Here is an 18,944-nt window from a genome sequence, read left to right as displayed (position 1 = left end):
CCGGGCATTTGACGTTGGAAACGGTTTTGCGTGGCGTCGTGCTCGATTTGTGTTCGGCATGGAGCATCTTCCGGATGGCCGGGGCTTTGTGGTACACGGAACAGAAAAACAGAATCGAACGGAGAAAAAACTGAGAAAGAGATAAACACGGGCATTAGACTTTGATATCAGCCGAGCGAAGAAAGGCATAGATGGCCTGCATATAATCCACATCGCGATCTCCCAATACACCTCTTACTTCACTGAAGGGTTGTTTACCTCGGGCCACAAGGGTATCCAATAATTGCTCTCTGGAGGCGTCATTTTCCGAGCAGAACCAAACTACGTGATCGATGTCATCGTAACCGGCTCCGCACCTACATAAGTTGTTATCGACAAGGTTTATTCTGTAGAGATGTGCGTTTAGTGAATAATGATTAGACATAAGCCTCGACATCACGCGAATGAAGCCTCGACTCAAGTCATCACCTCTGAACCAGAAACTTTAGGAACTATAGAAAATAGCCACCGTCCAAGTTCGTTGTGTGACCAATTCATTTGCCAATTTTGAAGAGTACTCTGACGGGCTAATGGGAAAAACTCGTTGCTCGAGATTTGTCTATCATAAACTTCACCTTCCTGTGCGCCCAGCTTTGCTAGCGTGTCTCATTGCCATAGGTTAGGCAATGGGATGGGACCCATACAAAGGTAATCTTGAATGATCTTTCGACCAAATCACGCATCTGTTCTCTTATTTTTGTAAGAAAGTAAGATGTGTGCTTAACTGGTTTCATCGATCGGAGTGCCTCGATAGAACTAAGACTATCCGAGAAGATGAAATAATGGTCTACGGGCTGATCGGAAATAATCCCCAAAGCGAAATTAATTGCTGCCAGCTCAGCAACATAAACCGAACACGGTTCCTGAAGTTTTCGGAAGGTGGTTGAATTTACATTGAAGACACCGAAGCCAGTGGATCCGTTGATGCGAGAACCATCAGTGAAATATCTGTTGTTGCAATTGACATGTTCATATTTTTCAAAAAAATAGGGGGAATGGAAAGATTTCGAAGATGATCTGGAATTCCTTGAATTGCATGTTTCATGGACAGATCGTATTCAATGGAGGAACTGTCGTTGATGAAGTTAACTCTAGGTGGATTATAACATGGAAGACAAAGATCTGACGATATGTAGTTGAGGTAGACCCTCAGGAATCTTGACTGACGAATCAGTTCAAGGATATTATCGAAATTTTCTAAGACAAATGTGTTGCTTGTTCCACATTTGATCAGTATTCTAAGTGAGAGGTCCCAGTAACGGTGCTTTAAAGGAGTGACTCCAGCAAGCACCTCCAGGCTCATGTTATGCGTTGAATGCATACAGCCAAAAACAATACGCAAACAACGATATTGAATTCGTTCCAATTTAATTAGGTGGCAATCAGCTGCTGAGAGGAAGCAGAAAGAGCCGTACTCTAAAACAGAGAGAATAGTCGTTCTATAGAGTTTGATGAGGTCTTCCGGGTGAGCACCCCACCACGTTCCGGATATAGAACCTAGAAAATGTATCCTTTTCCGGCATTTATCTATCAAATAATCAATATGGGTTTTCCAGGTACACTTGGAATCAAACCAGACCCCAAGGTATTTAGAAGATAAAGATTGGTTGATGTCATCATTCAACAGCTTTAGTTTCAGTTGAGCTGGATTCCGCTTTCTAGTAAACACAACCAATTGAGTTTTTTGCGGTGAAAACTCGATCCCTAAATGTCTGGCCCAAACAGTCAGGTTATCTAGGGAACTTTGCAATGGCCCTTGCAAGGCATTTGCACATGGACCTCTTAGAGAGATCACGGCGTCAACTGCAAGTTGTCTGAGCGTACATTGTCCTTCCAAACAATTGTCAATATCTTTAACATAAAAATTATAAAGCAAGGGACTTAAACATGATCCTTGGGGAAGGCCCATGTAACTATTTCTGGAAGTTGTCTCAAGAGGAGCTTGCTGAAACTTCGAAAGTCGATGTTGGTCGCCAAGCTGGAGAGGGCGGTCGGGACGTGAAATCTGTAAAGTCGAGGTCTACCCAGACTGAGGCCCAAGGATTCGCGGATTCGGGCATGGTCGAATCGACCGAGGGCGTGCCAGCGAAGACGGTGGTGCCAAAGTCTACCCAGACTGAGGCTCAAGTATTTGCGGGCACGTCGGGGGTGACAGCTCCAACGGAGCAGACACAAACACAACAATGAGTTCCCTGAGGGCCGCTCCAAAACGCGGAGTATTACTACCCCGAACAAGGGTAGTGGGGCTGGGAAGCTGAACCCCGGCCAGGTACCTCCAAAACCGGGGGAGGAAGAACCTGGAAAGATCCGTCCACCCAGGAAAGACGATAGTAAGGGGTTACGGCCAGTGACCTCGGCGCCGACGTACGTCGAATAAGACGTATCCTGACGGGCGAAATGACCCTCGAGTTAAAGCGGGGCGTCTCGCAAAAGGGCGCCGCCTACAAGAAGTTGCCGGAGGAAGTCCTAGGCAAGACGGTCAAGATGAGGGCACTCACGACGGAGGTGAAGGGTTAAAGACCTGGACGAGATCATCAAAGTCGAAGAGCTCGTCACGGCACTGCGACGACAGTGTGAAGTGGAGACGCCCACCGCAGCCGTTCGGCTACGGAAAGTTCCGGCAGAGACGCAAGTAGCATTGGTTCGGCTATCTGCAGCGGACGCCTCCAAGGTAGTCAAGTTAGGGAGCGTCGAGGTGGGATGGTCGGTGTGCCCTGTTGGCATATACGAGCAACCCGAAGTTTGCTTCAAGTGCCTGGAACCGGTGCACAAGCAATGGGACTCCAAAGGCCCTGACAGAAGCAAGCTCTGCCAACGCTGCGGATTGGAGGGACATTAGACACAATACTGCACAAACCCTCCCAATTGTTTGATTTGGATTGTGCTACTAGGGTGTGAACAGCAAGCACCCCATGGGGGGTTCGAAGTGCCCGGCGCTCATCTAATTCTTTATCATGTTCTGAATGCCCTCTGAAAATTTGAGCTCATTTGGATTAAAACTGATTTAGCACAAGCCGTTTCAAGTTTGCATGCAAATTAGTATGAGGAAATTTATTTTTTCATTATACTGTTTATGACGCTTCCCCATAAGGCGCAGGTTAAAAGAAAACTAGAAGGAATACTCAACAGCTTTCACCCAACGAAAACCGCATGTTGATTAATCGCCCCAATAATTAGTAATCGATTTTAAGACAGGTTGCGAATCTTTAGTCATGATCGTTAAACTTCTTTAAGAGCATCACTGAAATGTGTAGTGCAAAATAGTAGCCTGAATTTGTGTGTGCTATCTTTCGCGCCACGAACAGCAATGTTGCCTGTTGAGGAGTTATGCAATTAGTTCCAGAAAATCACGGTATAGATTAAATTCGATTACTAATTATTGCAACGATCAATTAAGATGTGATTTTCGCTGAGTGAAAGCTCTTAGGTATTTCTTTTAACTATGTAGGTTTTCTTTTAACCTGCGCTTAATGGGGACGCATCATTAGGAGTATAATGAAAAAATAAATTTCCCCATACTAATTTGCATGCAAACTTGAAACGGCTTGTGCTAAATCAGTTTTAATCCAAATGAGCTCAAATTTTCAGAGGACACTCAGAACATGATACAGAATCAGATGAGCGCAGTGGAGCAAAATCGATTTTTTGAACCACCCTAGTGTGTATGTATGTTTGTGTGTATATATGTAAGTGTGTTTTTTTTTTCTTCCTAAGAAATGGAGGAGGAATCTGCTCAACAGACATCCTGGGTTGTCCAGGAAGTGCGGGGTTACACACTTAATCGATTTTTTTTTACCTCGGTAAAATTAATTGAGGAATAAGATCGTTAAAGCTAATTTTTACTGATATCTCGTGAATAAATATGACGTTTATACAAGTTACTGAAACTCGGCAGTCAAGTTTGCCATAATGATCGGTAGTTCAAAGTTTAACCGAGATTCAGCAATTCCGTCCGTCAAACGTATAACCTCTGACGTGCTCCACGTGAAAAAGCAAAATGGAGTGAAAGAATAAAATTTTCAACTGGTATTGTCTGGTAAGCATTCAATCTGATTTAATATTCTTCCCGGACCTGACTCTAATCTTTTTAAATTTTTAATTACATTTTACGTTGATTTCTTGGTTGACGATGTGAGTAATTAAATTTATGAATTTATTCAATTTCAGCTCCAGCTGTTGTTCATAAGGTTCTTCACGCCACAAAAATGCTACGCTTACTCGCGGGAAGGAGACAGCGAACAAGCATGTTAAACATTGTTGGGACATTAGGAACCTATTTAAGGAAAAGAGCATTCAGGCATACTTTCTGTTCCCGTCCCAACGTACAAAACAGAATTACTTACGAAAGGTATACATGTTGTTATCGCATTGTTTGTTATCTCTTGTTATCCTTTCTGAAGTTTAACAATGTATACAACGACAAAAAAAAGCTACGAAAATATATTTTATTTTCATATTAATAAATACTTTTGACTTTTGTTTTGATTCGTCTGAATATAAATAAATAAAAATAGTTATTTGCTGAATTTCGGCAAAGCATTTTCCCGATCGATTCGGCAACGCATTACCGAACGGTACGGTAAATTTTGACAGTTGGGTGGATGTCGAACATTTTACGACCAATCGGTAATTTGAACTTTCACCGAGATTTTTACCGAGATATCAGCTGTTGGATTCTCGGCAATTTATTTTGCCGGCCTCGGCGAAAAAAATTAAGTGTGTAGGGACCACCTCCAACAGCAAACGAGGGAGGCAGGACTACATCCCCGACAGGCTAAACCGTTTCCATTGCCGCCAATTCCATAAAAAAAATCGAAAAAGTGTTTTTTGAGCCACCCTAACACACATACATACATACACACACACATACATACATACACACACACATACATACAAAAAAACACATACACACATACATACATATACAAACATTCACACGCACTTACACACACACACACTTGTGTGGAACTCATCCAATTTATTTTCCATTTTACGCAGATCATCATATGCTCAATTTATGAATCATAATCCTGGAAGGTTAAAGTTGTTTCATCCATCAGCTGATTGCCTTTTTGCACTGCTCCCAAGCTCAATTCGCGTCCGTTTCCTTTTTATGATCAACTGTAGGCCAATTTTCAAAACGGGTTGTTGGGAGCCAAAATTTTCTCACTATACAATACACCAGCTATATATAGCTGAGGTTATGAAAACGGAAAAAAGTTCACGCTCATCCTTTGCACCCTATTTGACTTTTCTATCTTGCGTAGACGTTCGTTGGATGTCTTGTTGGCATTATGTTCTGTGTGAAATGTTTCTACATTTTTTGTTTTCAAAGGCTATTTTCCCTGAAGCTATGTGGGTGCATGAGAGTGTGTATTTGTGTGATACCATAAAGTATACATAGCTCTTTTCTCAGCTTTCCAGGTAGGATGATGCATATGTAGGTTTATTCTCGACACAACGCTAGAGGAATAATTACAACGAACTTGTCTTGAACACGAAAAAGCACTATAACTTGTGAATGGTACTTGTAATAATGAGCTGGGTATGATTTGACTGAAGGCAGCTCACTTGAATTTTGCCACACTGTAGATTTTTCGCATAGTCTAATTCCAATAGGTCAATAAATGTCTCTGTGTGATAATTTAAAATACAGTATATACATAGTCTTAAGATAAACTTGACGTTATTGCTTTTATGCTTCTAGCACAAAAACACCGATAAAGTTTCTTCTTGACTCCATTGTAGGATAACGACAAGAATTCCTTACAGGATTTACATTCCAGGATTTACATACGGTGGGTTCCAATCCAATAAGAGTATTATTCTTAGGTTGACATCCCACATCGGGACATTGCCGTCTCGCAGCAGTGTATATTAAGCACTTCCGCAGTTATAAACTGCGAGATTTCTATGCCAAATTGTTATTTTTTTAATTCATCATAAGGCTATTACGATGACACTCCTTATTCAAAACAAAAACCGGAAATCAAACCTAGCCAAAAAAAATGGAATGACTTTAAATGTAGGTACACATGCTCACAAACAGCCATCTACAATGTTCCAGTCGATTGGTACTAATCTCCGAACTTCCCACAAAAATTTCGTTTTTTGGAGTAGGTTTTGCTTTGTGTACGAGAAAGACAAAAAATAACTTACAAATCTTCTATATAATAAAAATGAAATGGTCTGTGTTTGAATCCGCATAATTCGAAAGCGGGTTGATGGATTTTCTTCATCACTTCAGCAGATATGTTCGTTATCGTTTCCGACGGGTTTATATGATATTTCCTCAGTCGAAAATCATCAGTAAAGTAAATCGTGAAATACCCAAATTAAGATTCGTATGGAAATTTCACAACGCGCATTTTCGCCTACTATGCCAGGACAACGTCTGCCGGGTCGACTAGTGTGTTTATATCATCAAAACTCAAAGTGAGGGCTTGGGTGGCTATAATTGATGTTGTTTTTGGACTCTTTCGTGTTCATATTTAAGAATACACTATGCAGCAAATAAAAACTCAGCGCCAACAAGCGTCGGGGCATAACTTTATGTTTACAAGGGTTCCCTTTGTTGTATATGAAAAACGTCGACACATTGCACAATGGCGGGCCCTCATACAAATCACGGACAAAACCTGAGATTGCGTTCAAAACTTCCACACAGAGTAATTTTGAAACGTTGAATTCATTTTGAAGTTAAAATGGTTATCCGACATATTTACTTTTTGTTATCCAAGGTCTTCCGCAAGCCCAGGTTCTAGGATCTAGAACAAATACAGCGTCCTTATTCTAACATTGCACCAGTCAATTTCCCGCTTTTGCGCAACTATGCGCAATTCACCAACCACCGGAAAGTAGACAAAAAAAATAGATTTTAATACATAAGGCCTGTCCACGTTATATTTCGGACACTTAGATAATGCCCAAATGATTTATTGCCATTTTATCAATTTAGACGACAACTAAAATATGCTGGAAATGTCACATAAAGCGAAGAGATTCAGCTGTCATGTAAATTGATCATCTCAGTGATTTGTAATTATTTTTAAAAATCGCGTTGGAAGATGGGTGTCCGATATTTAACGTGGATAGGCTTTAATACCAGATCTTTCAAAATCTTTTCCAAAAAAGTTTAGCCAAATTTCATTTTCCCAATAAATTTACAAGCTACAATCAAACAATTTTGGAACTAGCTCATTCGATATATATGTTAAATTAAAACGAAATATATATGTTAAACCCAAATGGTACTTTAATGATCATTATGCAACTCAAATGAGTTGCATAAAATCCATTATATGTAGCACTCATGTGGGTGCGGTGCTGGAACATCAACATCAGAAAAGTAGTTACACGACTACACTTTGTTGATTATGGTTGGGTAAGTGTTCAAATATACTCTGCGTCGCCTAATAAGTGAAATAGTTTGATGGACATGACATCAAAATTTTCCAAACGCTAGTTCATCAATCGCTTCATGGCTCGAGCAATGCAATGCGGTGCAATAACATGGAACTTAATTGTTCTCTGCAGCGACACAAGTTATTGGCAAGAATGATCATTTGCAGTAAATTAGACTGTTCAACTTTGGCACAGATTTATCATATTAAAGCCCATTTTTCGGCAAGCCTCGTTGGATAAACGTACAATTCGTGCTGAAAAAATAATCTTTTTGCAACTAGTTGCACAAACTACTATTGTAAATTATTAACGTTTCCATCGTCGCGTAACACCGTGTTTCAGAAGGATGTGTCGATGCGCAATATCCTACCTAAAAAAGTCATTACCTTTTTGCACTTTTAAAAGCAAAAATTGCAATTATAAAAGAAGAATTTTTTTATAAAGAAATCAAAATGTTCCACAAAAAAAAACAAAATTTCCATAAATTAATGAATATTAGCAATAAACAATTACAACATTTTCCACAACATATTTTTTTTCAGAAAGTTAAAACTTTCAATAGAGAACAACAAAAAAAATTGATAATTTTCATAAAGAAATATAAAAAGCAATAAAATTGAGCATATTTCCATAGATGACCCCTTCTTTAAAAGCGTTTAAAGTTCATGGAATTTTTTTTCAATTTTATTGCTTTTTGGTATTTTCCTATTTTTTATTGCTCTTTATTGATTATTTTGTGGAAAATTTTGTAATTGTTTATTGCTAATATTGATTCATTTATGGAAATTACGTATGTTATTCCGTGGAACATTTTGATTTTTTTAAGGAAAATTCTTTTTTAATAATTTAAATTTTTGCTTTTAAAAGTGCTAATTTATCTTTGCTTTGTGGAAAATTCTCAATTGTTTATAGAAATTTTGCATTATTTATGGAAATTTTATATTTATTTATTACTCATACCCTGATTTCTTTATTGGAAATTTCCTAATTCTTCATGGAAATTTTATTTTGCAGCCAATTCTCACCAATACCAGGAACCCAAAGGAGGAGGTACACTCTGGCGGTCATAAAAGAAGCTGATTTTCGGGACTTTTTTTTAAAGATAACTATAAATAGGATAAATGCGCCCATATAAAAAAACAGCCCGTATATTAAACACAATCGTCGATAAATCAAATTAAAAATCAATTTAATCATAATATCTTACATCGAATGTTTAAGTAATGTTTTAGTTAACAAGATTCAAATTAATAAAAACAAAATTCACATTTATTTTCATACATCTGAGCTGTGAGTTGATGTACTGCTTGATTTCTAGCCACTCAATTTCTAGCTAATACAGATGCATCCTTTAGAAATCCACACTGCAAAAAAAATTTGACTTCTACTGGTAATGTAATCAATGAAACTAATGTAAATGCAGATCATGTAATCGTTTTCTCAATGTAATTATGCGTTGAAAACCATGCACATAAACAGAGCATGAATTAAACCGTATAAATACATTACCTTACCATTATTACTACACTCTGTTGACAACAATACTTTATTCACCATGAAAATTCATTTATAAACCATTAAGTTTACATGATATCATGTGAACCGAAATAAAAGATGGCCACGCTTGCGACGATCTCGCTAGAATGTAAACAAAACAAACAACTCCATCACGGCAGCTGCAAATGCAGCGGGAAACCTTCGTTTTCGACCACAGCCATACTAAAGTTAAGATTTTCTATTACGACTACAAAGCAACATCCATAATGCTGCATTTCATCGGTGTACTTCATCAGGCGTTTACTTAAATCGTTGGAAAAACTTCGAATTCTTGCACTTCATCCAGTCAGATATTTCCCCTTGACGATGCGCACGCATTACTCAGAACATGTAAATTTACATTACCTAGACAGGACCCGATCACGACGGGTTCGATATTGGTATATTTGAATCACCATAACTCAGAACCTGTTATTCTTTGGGCAACATTTGTTTCAAGAAGTGAAGACGGTAGAGTGGTATCAGAACGGGCTATCACTCTGCGGACCTGAGTTCGATTCTCATGTTAACCATTTTTTATTTATATAGCATAAAATAGAACATGTAAATTTAAAACAACACAAAAATTTGAAATGACAAGTGATGTAAAAATGGAATTAAATGTAAATTTCTATCGTTTATCATGCTCCAATTATGTGCATGATATTTGATGTAAATGTACATGATTCGTTCGAACAGTGCACTTCACAACACATAAATTACATCAATTTTCACTATAATTAAAATCATATTATAATAAACAACGCGATTTTCTTAAATTTGTAAAAGGTTTAAATCCAACAATGTAACAAGCATCCTTGTTTCCTAGATATTTTTTTTCAAAAATGCTCCAATATATTTTCATTGTAAAATTCAACTCTTATGTTTGAAGAATAAGCTACACTACCCGCCAAAAGTATGGAAGCGCAAAAATAAGTATTGCAACACCTACTTTGAATATTGCAACACCCCAAAAAAGTTTAGCATCACTTCAGAACTCCCATATTCCCATCGGATCTTTTCCATTTAGAATAATGGGACCTTCAACAAAATTGTTCACGACGATAAGTGCATTAGGCCGGACGTCAATTTAGCTCCCTGGGTGCCTTGGCCACCGGGTGGACATCCGGATGCTCCGGATTCTGGAACACGTGTGAAGTCACAATTTAATAAATGCATTCATTCCAGCGAGATGCGGTTTTCATCATCTTTCGTAATCGCAATATGACAGGAAAATCAATGCTGACTGACGTTTGCTTGACCAGTTAGTGGTAGCCTCCCACTGATTCTCCGGGAGTTCCGGTACATCCGGTAAAGTGGTCAATTATTAATATTCGTCCCAGAAAGCTGCGATTTTTTCTAAACGGTTTGTGGAGGCATTGTGAGAGAAAAATCAATGAAAGCATCACTAATTGACCCCAGGTGGTCTCCCAGTATTCCTCCGGAAGATCCGGAACATCCGGCAAAGTGGTCAATTATTAATATTCGTCCCAGAAAGCTGCGATTTTTTCTAAACGGTTTGTGGAAGCATTGTCAGAGAAAAATCAATGAAAGCATAACTAATTGATCCCAGGTAGTCTCCCAGTTTTCCTCCGGAAGATCCGGAAACATCCGGTAAAGTGGTCAATTATTAATATTCGTCCCAGAAAGCTGCGATTTTTTCTAAACGGTTTGTGGAAGCGTTGTGAGAGAAAAATTAATGCAAGCATCACTAATTGACCCTAGGTGGTCTCCCAGTATTCCTCCGGAAGATCCAGAATATTCGGTAAAGTGGTCAATTATTTAAATTCGTCACAAAACGCTGCGATTTTTTCTAAACGGTTGGTGGAAGCATTGTCAGAGAAAAATCAATCCAAGCATTACTGATTGACCCCAGGTGGTCTCCCAGTATTCCTTCGGAAGATCCGGAACATCCGGAACATCCGGTAAAGTGGCCAATTATTTAAATTCGTCCCAGAAAGCTGGGATTTTTTCTAAACGGTTTGTGGAAGCATTGTCAGAGAAAAATCAGAGCAAGCATCACTAATTGACCTTAAGTGCTTTCCCAGTGTTCTTCCGGAAGATCCGGAACATCCGGTAAAGTGGTCAATTTTTAAATTACGTCCCAGCAAGATGCGAGTTTTTCTAAAACGTCTGTGGTAGCATTGTGAGATCAAAATCAATGCAAGCACCACTCATTGACCAGTGGATAATCCAGTGCAGTGGTCATATTTAATGGTTTTGTAATGCATCCCAGAAAACTGCGATTTTTCCTATACCGTTTGTACAGGCAAACCTCAATGAGTCGATAATGAAGACTCGTTTAAATATCGAGACGTGGAATAGAGAATCATTGAAAATCTGTTTGAAGGGACCATCACAGTAACCCAGAATATTTTTTTCAATATGGCATATTTTGCCTCCATGAGTCGATATCGAGTCATAGAACATAAACTCATGGAGGTTTGACTGTAATAGTAATGCCAGAGTTAAATCAATGCGAGCATCTCCCATTGACGCCTGGTGGCCACCTAGTAATCCTCCTGGAGCTTTAGAATATCCGGAAAAGTGGTAAATTTCTGTAATTCAACTCAGAAAGCTGCAACATTCTGAAAATCGCTTGTTGTAAAAATGTCAGAGCTAATTCAATATAACAACCAGTCGTTGTCCTCGGATGGTCCTCTAGAAGTTCTGGAATATTCGGTGAAGTGGTCCATTTTTTTAAATTCGTCTTAGTAGTCCTCCCTCGTAAGTTAGATGTAGCAATATGAAAGCAAAATTTCACTGAGTGGTCCTCAGGAATAGACCTGTGCGCCGCCACCATCAAAATGAATTGTATGAAAATTTACCACGTCCAAATATTTTTTACAACGCCGATGGCTATTGTAGGCAGTAGGATTATGGATTTCGAACTTTTTTTCCAAAACAGCATTAACAGTAAAGTCAAGTTCAGTTTTCCAGTTTCGTCTAACTCCTGTCAGAAATACATATTTTCCACCATGTTCATATGACATTTTTCCACTTCTAATGATGCAGAATATAATCTCATTTCCGATATAGTTTATAAATCGGAATCACCCAAAATTATTTCAAACAATTTTGTAAAAATTTCTTCAGATTCAAATCAGGAATATCTTCGAGAATTTCTTAAGAATGTTGTTAAAAAAATCCTTCAGGAATTTCGTTATGAATTCTTTTAGGAACTCCTTCAGATATTCGCATAAAAATTCTATCGTAAAATCTTTCAGGAAGGGGAATTTCCCGGAGCTATTCCTGGATTTTTCTTGAGAATACCTTGAGAAATTTTTGGGGAATTTCGAAACGAATCTAAAAGGGATATCTGGAACAATTCTCCACGTAATTTCCGCAGAAATTCCTGGTCATTTTTTGGCAGAATTCCTTGTGGAATACAAGCCCCTCCTTGTGGAAGAAAAAGTGGGAGCATTTCTGGGAGTATTTTCAGGTTAACTTCTTTATAATATTGCAAGAGTATTTCCTGAAAATAAATCGTGAACGATTTTCTGGGTGATTTCTGGGGAATTCCTGAAAGAACTTCTAAAAAATTTCCAAACGGTTTTCTGGCGGAATGCGGAATGCGAAATTTCAGGAAAAAATATCGGAGATCGGAGATAGGTGGGCTTAAAAGAATTCCATGTGTATTTAGAAACGAATTCAGAGGAAATTTCTGTATAGTTCTCAAAGTAATTTATGTAGAGATTTTGGGATTTCTGGAGTAGGTCCTAGTGGAATTTTCGGACTCCAGTGGAATTTCCGGAGGAATTCCTGCAAAAAATTTCAAGGGGATTTCTTGGAAGAACGGACGGAAAAACATTTGGAGGAATTCCTGGAGAAACTTCCGGTACACTTCCTGAAAAACTCCCGGAGGTATTCCTGGAGGAAATTCTTGAGTAGTTCATGGAGGAACTTCTTAAGGAATTTTCCGGAGGAATTCGGAGGGACTTCTGGAGGAATTCCAAGAGGAACTTCTTGAGGAATTCCTGGATAAACTTTCGGAAGCAGTCCTGGAAGGTGAAGGATCTTCCGGAAAAATTCCTGGAAAGAATTTCTGGAGGAACTTCCGAATGAATTTCTGGAAGAGCTTCCGAAGGAATTCCTGGAGGAACTTCCGAAGGAATTCCTGGAGGAACTTCCGAAGGAATTCCTGGAGGAACTTCCGAAGGAATTCCTGGAGGAACTTCCGAATGAATTCCTGGAATTCCTGGGAGGTCTTCCGAAGGAATTCCTGGAATTTTCGCAAGAATTCCTTTCGCAAGAATTCCTAGAAGGACTTCCGGAGGAATTCCTACAACTTTGCCACAATCGGCTTAGAAAAGTCGCAGCTTTTTAGGACGAGATTCAAGAATTGGCCACTTCACCGGATGTCCCGGATCTTCCGGAGGAACAGTACGAGGCCACTAGGGATCAATTTGTGATGCTTGCATTGGTTTTTCTCTGGCAATGCTCCCTCAAACCGTTTAGAAAAAGTCGCAGCTTCCTGGAGCGAATTTTAAAAATTGACCACTTCATCGGATGTTCCGGAATTTGCGGAGGACCACTGGGAGGCCATCTGGGGTCAATGAGTGATGCTTGCATTGATTTTGCTCTGATAATTCTGCCACAATCGGCTTTGAAAAAGTGGCAGCTTTCTGTGACGAATTTCAAAATTTAACCACTTTACCGGATGTTCCGAAACTCCCGGAGGACCGCTGGGAGGACGCCAAGGGTCAAGCAAGCGTCAATCAGCATTGATTTTTCTGTCATATTGCGATTACGAAAGATGATGAACATTTGGCATGTCGCTAGAATGAATAGATGTATTAAGCGGTGACTTCACACGTGGTTCAGAATCCGGATAATCCGCGGTCTACCTGGTGGCCAGGGCACTCCAAAGAGCTAAATTGTCCTCTTTCGCAATGCACTTATCGCCGTGATAAATTTTGTAGAAGGTTCCACCATTCTAAATGTAAAGGATCCGACGATAAATCTTCACGAATATGTTAGTTCCGGAGTGATGCTAAACTTTTCGGAGTGTTGCAATATTCAAAGCAGGTGTTGCAATACTTATTTTTGCGCTTCCATACTTTTGGCGGGTAGTGTATATAAAATAAGTGATGACAATCATAGAATTAAACTGATAAGTTGGAAAACGGCAATAAAAACTGCAATTTTGGAATTATACACACCCCGAACAGGTAGCCGAAGCCTTCCCCTACCTGTCTGTGGTGATGGCTTGCGTAGGAGTGCTATCATATTGGATAAATCAACGTTTGAATCTTATTATTTTTTAACGCAATTTATGTAAACTTTGTGTTATTTGGCAGTTCAAAAAGTCACAAATGCATTTCCTGTGAGTAATGATATGAAAATATTACAAAGAAAACGTAATGAAGCTTTTTTGAAAAGTCATTCAAAAATGTATTTTAACAAGTGCCAAGGCAAAACGCCCTACCTTAACCAAAGACGTTTTATACCCCTTCATTAGTATTTCATCTACCACATAATAAAAAGGTTACAAACCCCTATGTGCTTGTCAAAAAAAACAGCATAAGTCCAGCAAACCATTTGAACCGTTTGGTTGAGAAACTGCATATGTAACATTTTTGGCCAAAATGAGATTTTTATTTAGGGTGTCTGTTCCATTATTAATAACATGCTCCTATATCAATAACATTCGCAAAACAGACAATTTAGGCTCGATTTGTGTCGTGTTTTGTTGTTATCTCACTGCTGAAAAAAATCACAAAAATGAGAAATGAAACAATTTGCGCACCAATTCTTTGTTTTCGAATGGTATTGATTTGGGTACATGGTATGAATTCAAGGAGCAGTTCCCCTATTCTGAATCCTCTTCCAAAAATACGTATTCTGACGAAAAAAAACGAAAAAAACAATTTTGTTCAGGGATGTATGAAATTTTTTTCGTTGGTTTGAGAAACTACATTTGTCCACGCACTTTGAAGAGCAATTATGAAGTACTGCTTATAGATTTTGCACAGGAAGTGCCCCAGGGGGTTGAGTTTTGCCAAAAACTATTGATCTGTATCTAAGAAATCGAAAGGTTCGTTGCCATTTTTTTCAAAAACAGTTTTTTTGTTGTTTTCTCGAAATTGTGTAAAATGGACTTATGCAGTTTCTCAAACAAATGATTAATTTGGAAGCAACTGCTGCTGGGTTCGCCGCGCTTGTGTCGTGGGCATATCGTCCTGTCTACACTGGGCGCTTTAACCAGTGAAACTTTTCGACAAGAAATAACGTGTACCGTTCACACATTTTATGTCATTCTATGTTTTGAATATTCAAGCGAAGTTTGTCAAAATTCGGGCTGAAGTTGCTTCATAAAAATGAATATTTGAAACTCTGCCTACAAGACAACGACAAGCAGTTAGAAGTTTGCTTGAGCAAACTGATGGAGACGCATGGCCTCTCATGCAATGTCCCGTTTGATTGCGAATGGTAAAGACTCGGTGCAAGAGCACTATAAAAAGTAGAATTCGTTTACTTAGCATGGTACACGTTCATGGATCCTGAGTACCTCTCTCTAAGTACGCCAAAATCCATCCTGGGCGGCTGCTCGCTTTAGTCTTGACCTGGGCCAGGTCAGATTCCGTACACAACGTTGTTCATTGTATCTATATAAAATATCCCCCCGCAATTAGCCTATCAGTTTTGATGCATTTAAAATTGTTTTTTTATGTCAACAGTTGATCTCATAATTATGCAAAAATAGAAAACAAAGGAACAAACAGATGGTTATTGTTTGCACAAATATGCTTTTTTTTCTAACTTAGCATATATACTGAAAAACTCTGAATCGCATCTGTGGTTAATTTCGAACCATGATACCATACATATGGTGTTAAGCTCTGTTATGCTTACCATTACAAGGAGTCAACTGCGATGATATGTCCGGTTCACATCCTACATAAACAACGCAGTATGGGCGTAGCAACAGACCATATCGATCCGGCCCTTTGCTCGCATAAAAAAGACACGAAAACAACTTAGGACGTGATCCTGAGGGACTTCTACGTTTTTATTATTCTCATCAACATCACGGGTGGGGTCCGCTATTCGTTTTCCATAGCTATCCACTTCGATTGCCTATAATTTATTAATATTAGCTTGAAGCCAGCAAAAGTAGGACACATTATTTTTCTTCTTATTTACTGGCATCGTGTTCCGTACTTCAGACATTGCCACCTCGCAGTATTTATTTAGGTGGTACGTTGCATTTCAAAATTAAAGTGCGATATCAAAGGTAGAAATCCTAATCAAAAACATTGGCAGCTTTTCCTGGACTTCCTGGAAAGTGGAAGTGGAAATCTTCCACATTTAGTATAACTTGTTTTGCAGCTACAATTCTTACTACCGCTAAGCTACCAGAGGTGCGTGTTATTTCAACAGTATAATTTCTTCATAGGTAACAGTGCATGAAAGGATTTGGGGGTATGAAAATCGTTCAATCGATGTTTAGTTTTCAGTGAAGTACATTACCAATAGCATACAGATAACAACAACTTTTTTGTCTTCAGTTCTGCGATACGTGAGACTAACTTAATTTTTTTTCTTGTAATAGTAATAGTTCCTTGATAATAATTATTTTTGCTATTCACTGTTGTTCACATCGCATTGCATGTCCGCACTAACTCTAATAGCTTCACGTTACTAAATGTTTCGTTTCACTTATTCCAGGGTTGTCAAATCGGCGCCATTTCCATCAAGAACTGAGTTCTGGTCAAATATACACGAATCACGAATCATCAAATTTTGGACAATTTCAAGATGCGCTTCATGAAACATGATGGATTTTTAATGTGAATTTAAACTAAAACTACATGCATATTTGAAGCACAATTCCATTTAATTCCAACACCTCGTAATACTTTTACATATACGTATTTCGATCTCAACAACTCGACAAGTCGAGTCAAATACGAGACACTGAAGACGACCTTACAGTTGAGGTCGAAATACGTATATGTAAAAGTATTACGAGGTGGTGGAATTAAATGGAATTGTGCTAAACTCGTCTTATGACAGTGAACATTTTTAAATTATATCAGCATTTTGATATATTAGCCTGGGAGACTTAGCTACATCCATTTTAAATGTCTATTTTTGGACAATACAGTGTTAGTCATTTTTCCTAACATATATTAATAAAAACTTGTTACAACATTTGAAAAAATATAATGATTACTAAGAACAAAATTCTATCAAAATCAAATTGTAGAAAAAATATTTCAACATATGTGCGGAAATTTTCAGAAGAAAATTTCATTCGTAAATTTCTCCAAGGATTTTTACTAAAAATTTTCCACAAGTTCTCGGTAGGAATTTCTGTGAAAATGTTACTGAAACTTATAATAATAATATAATATAAATTTATATAATCTATATACATAAAAATGAATTTCTGTCTATCTGAACCTTATAGACTCCGAAACTACTGAACCGATCGGCGTGAAAATTTATATGCAGAGGTTTTTGGGGTCGGGGAAGGTTCTTAAGATGGTTCGAGACCCCTCCCTCCTTCGGAAAGGGGGGCTCCCATACAAATGAAACCGAAATTTCTGCATAACTCGAGTACTAAACAATTTTAGGCGAAACGAAGTTCGTCGGGTCTGCTAGTAATAAATACAGTAATATCCCGATTTTATCACCCCCCCTGGTGAATTTTGGGGTGATAAAACAGGGTATGTGACAAAATTTGAAAAAAAATATTTCCAATTTTTCAATTCATTCCACAAATATGAATCATTTTATGCCTTGGAAAGGCTAAATGCGTGGACGGTACCCGTTATTTCTTGTCGAAAATGCTTACAGAATATTTCCCAGGTGCTCAGAAGTCGATCGTGATAAACTACAAACGGTGAAAGTTATTTCATGAAAATCAATGTTGTTTGTGGTATTTTCGTAAATAGAAAATAAAAATAATGATAAATTTGTTTGGGGTGACAAAATTGGGTCGAAAACGTGATAAAATCGGGACGTGATAAAATCGGGTCGAAAACGTGATAAAATCGGGGGTAGACAAAATCGGGGAGTGACAAAATCGGGTCAACACTGTAATTCCTTTTTCGTAGTTGCAATTAAATTTGTCCAACATAATTTGCAGAAATTTTTCCGATAATATTACATAAAAAATCATCCATGATTTCTTGCAGAATTCGTTTCGAGAATTCTTGCAAAAATTATTTGGTGAATTTCTCTGGAAAATAAAACAAAAACTTGCAATAAGACTAGTGAGTACTGTTCTATTAATTTCCCCGAATTGAATAATATTTTATTTAGAATTTTCTAAGGACGTGATAAGCTTATACCACAAAACATGACGTGAATAAAGCAAGAAAAAACAGAGATCGAACCTTCAGCATGTAATTAAGTGCGACAATACTAACTCGAACTGGGTCTCCAGTAGCCTCGAAAGGCGTAGGATTGCCAATCCGGAGATGGCGAGTTCGATTCTCGTTCCGGTCTAACATGTTTTTGGGTAGGAAACTTTCTCGACACCCTGGACATAGTATACCCATTGTACTTGCCACACAAGATACATACTCATGCAAAGGCGGGCATATAAAAGCTTTCAATTAATAACTGAGGAAATGCTAATAGAATACTAAGTTGAAAAGCAGGCCAAGTTCCAGTTGGAATGTAACCCCATTGAAGGAGAAGACTAACTCGAACTATGACAAGAGAAAACAATTTTCTATTCGAACGTTTAAGACAAATTTGACAATTCAAGAAATTAGTGAATTTGGAAGGGATATAATTTCTCGATGAATTTTGTCAGTCCTTCTATTTTTTTTTTTATCTTTATTTAAGTGATTTTTGTCAGTCCTTCTATCCCAGTACTTGAACTAGTTCCCAGTATAAAATTAGTTGGAAATGAAATTTTCAAAACGTTGTTGATGTTTTAATTACCATGCAGAGCTCAATTACCATTAGTAGTATCGTATTTTGAAGGTTATGAGGCGAATTTTATT

General features: G+C 38.2%; 2 protein-coding genes across 8 annotated transcripts in view; one reads left to right on the top strand and one right to left on the bottom strand.

The window, feature by feature from the left end:
• Positions 1-16,701, top strand: part of LOC134224266 (ADP-ribosylhydrolase ARH3-like) — a 94,440-nt gene extending 77,739 nt beyond the window's left edge. Inside the window, exon 3 of the mRNA XM_062703600.1 lies at positions 16,651-16,701. Within this exon, the coding sequence (XP_062559584.1) occupies positions 16,651-16,686 (36 nt within the window). The 3' untranslated portion in view covers positions 16,687-16,701. The remainder of the gene's footprint in view (positions 1-16,650) is intronic.
• The window catches only part of LOC134224264 (1-phosphatidylinositol 4,5-bisphosphate phosphodiesterase epsilon-1-like), a 66,843-nt gene that overhangs the window by 46,661 nt on the left and 1,238 nt on the right, over positions 1-18,944 (bottom strand). The gene's annotated exons all lie outside the window — the stretch shown is intronic.

The sequence above is a fragment of the Armigeres subalbatus genome, chromosome 3 (genome assembly GCF_024139115.2).
Source record: "Armigeres subalbatus isolate Guangzhou_Male chromosome 3, GZ_Asu_2, whole genome shotgun sequence".
NCBI lineage: Eukaryota > Metazoa > Arthropoda > Insecta > Diptera > Culicidae > Armigeres > Armigeres subalbatus.
This window is presented reverse-complemented; position numbering and strand designations above follow the sequence as displayed.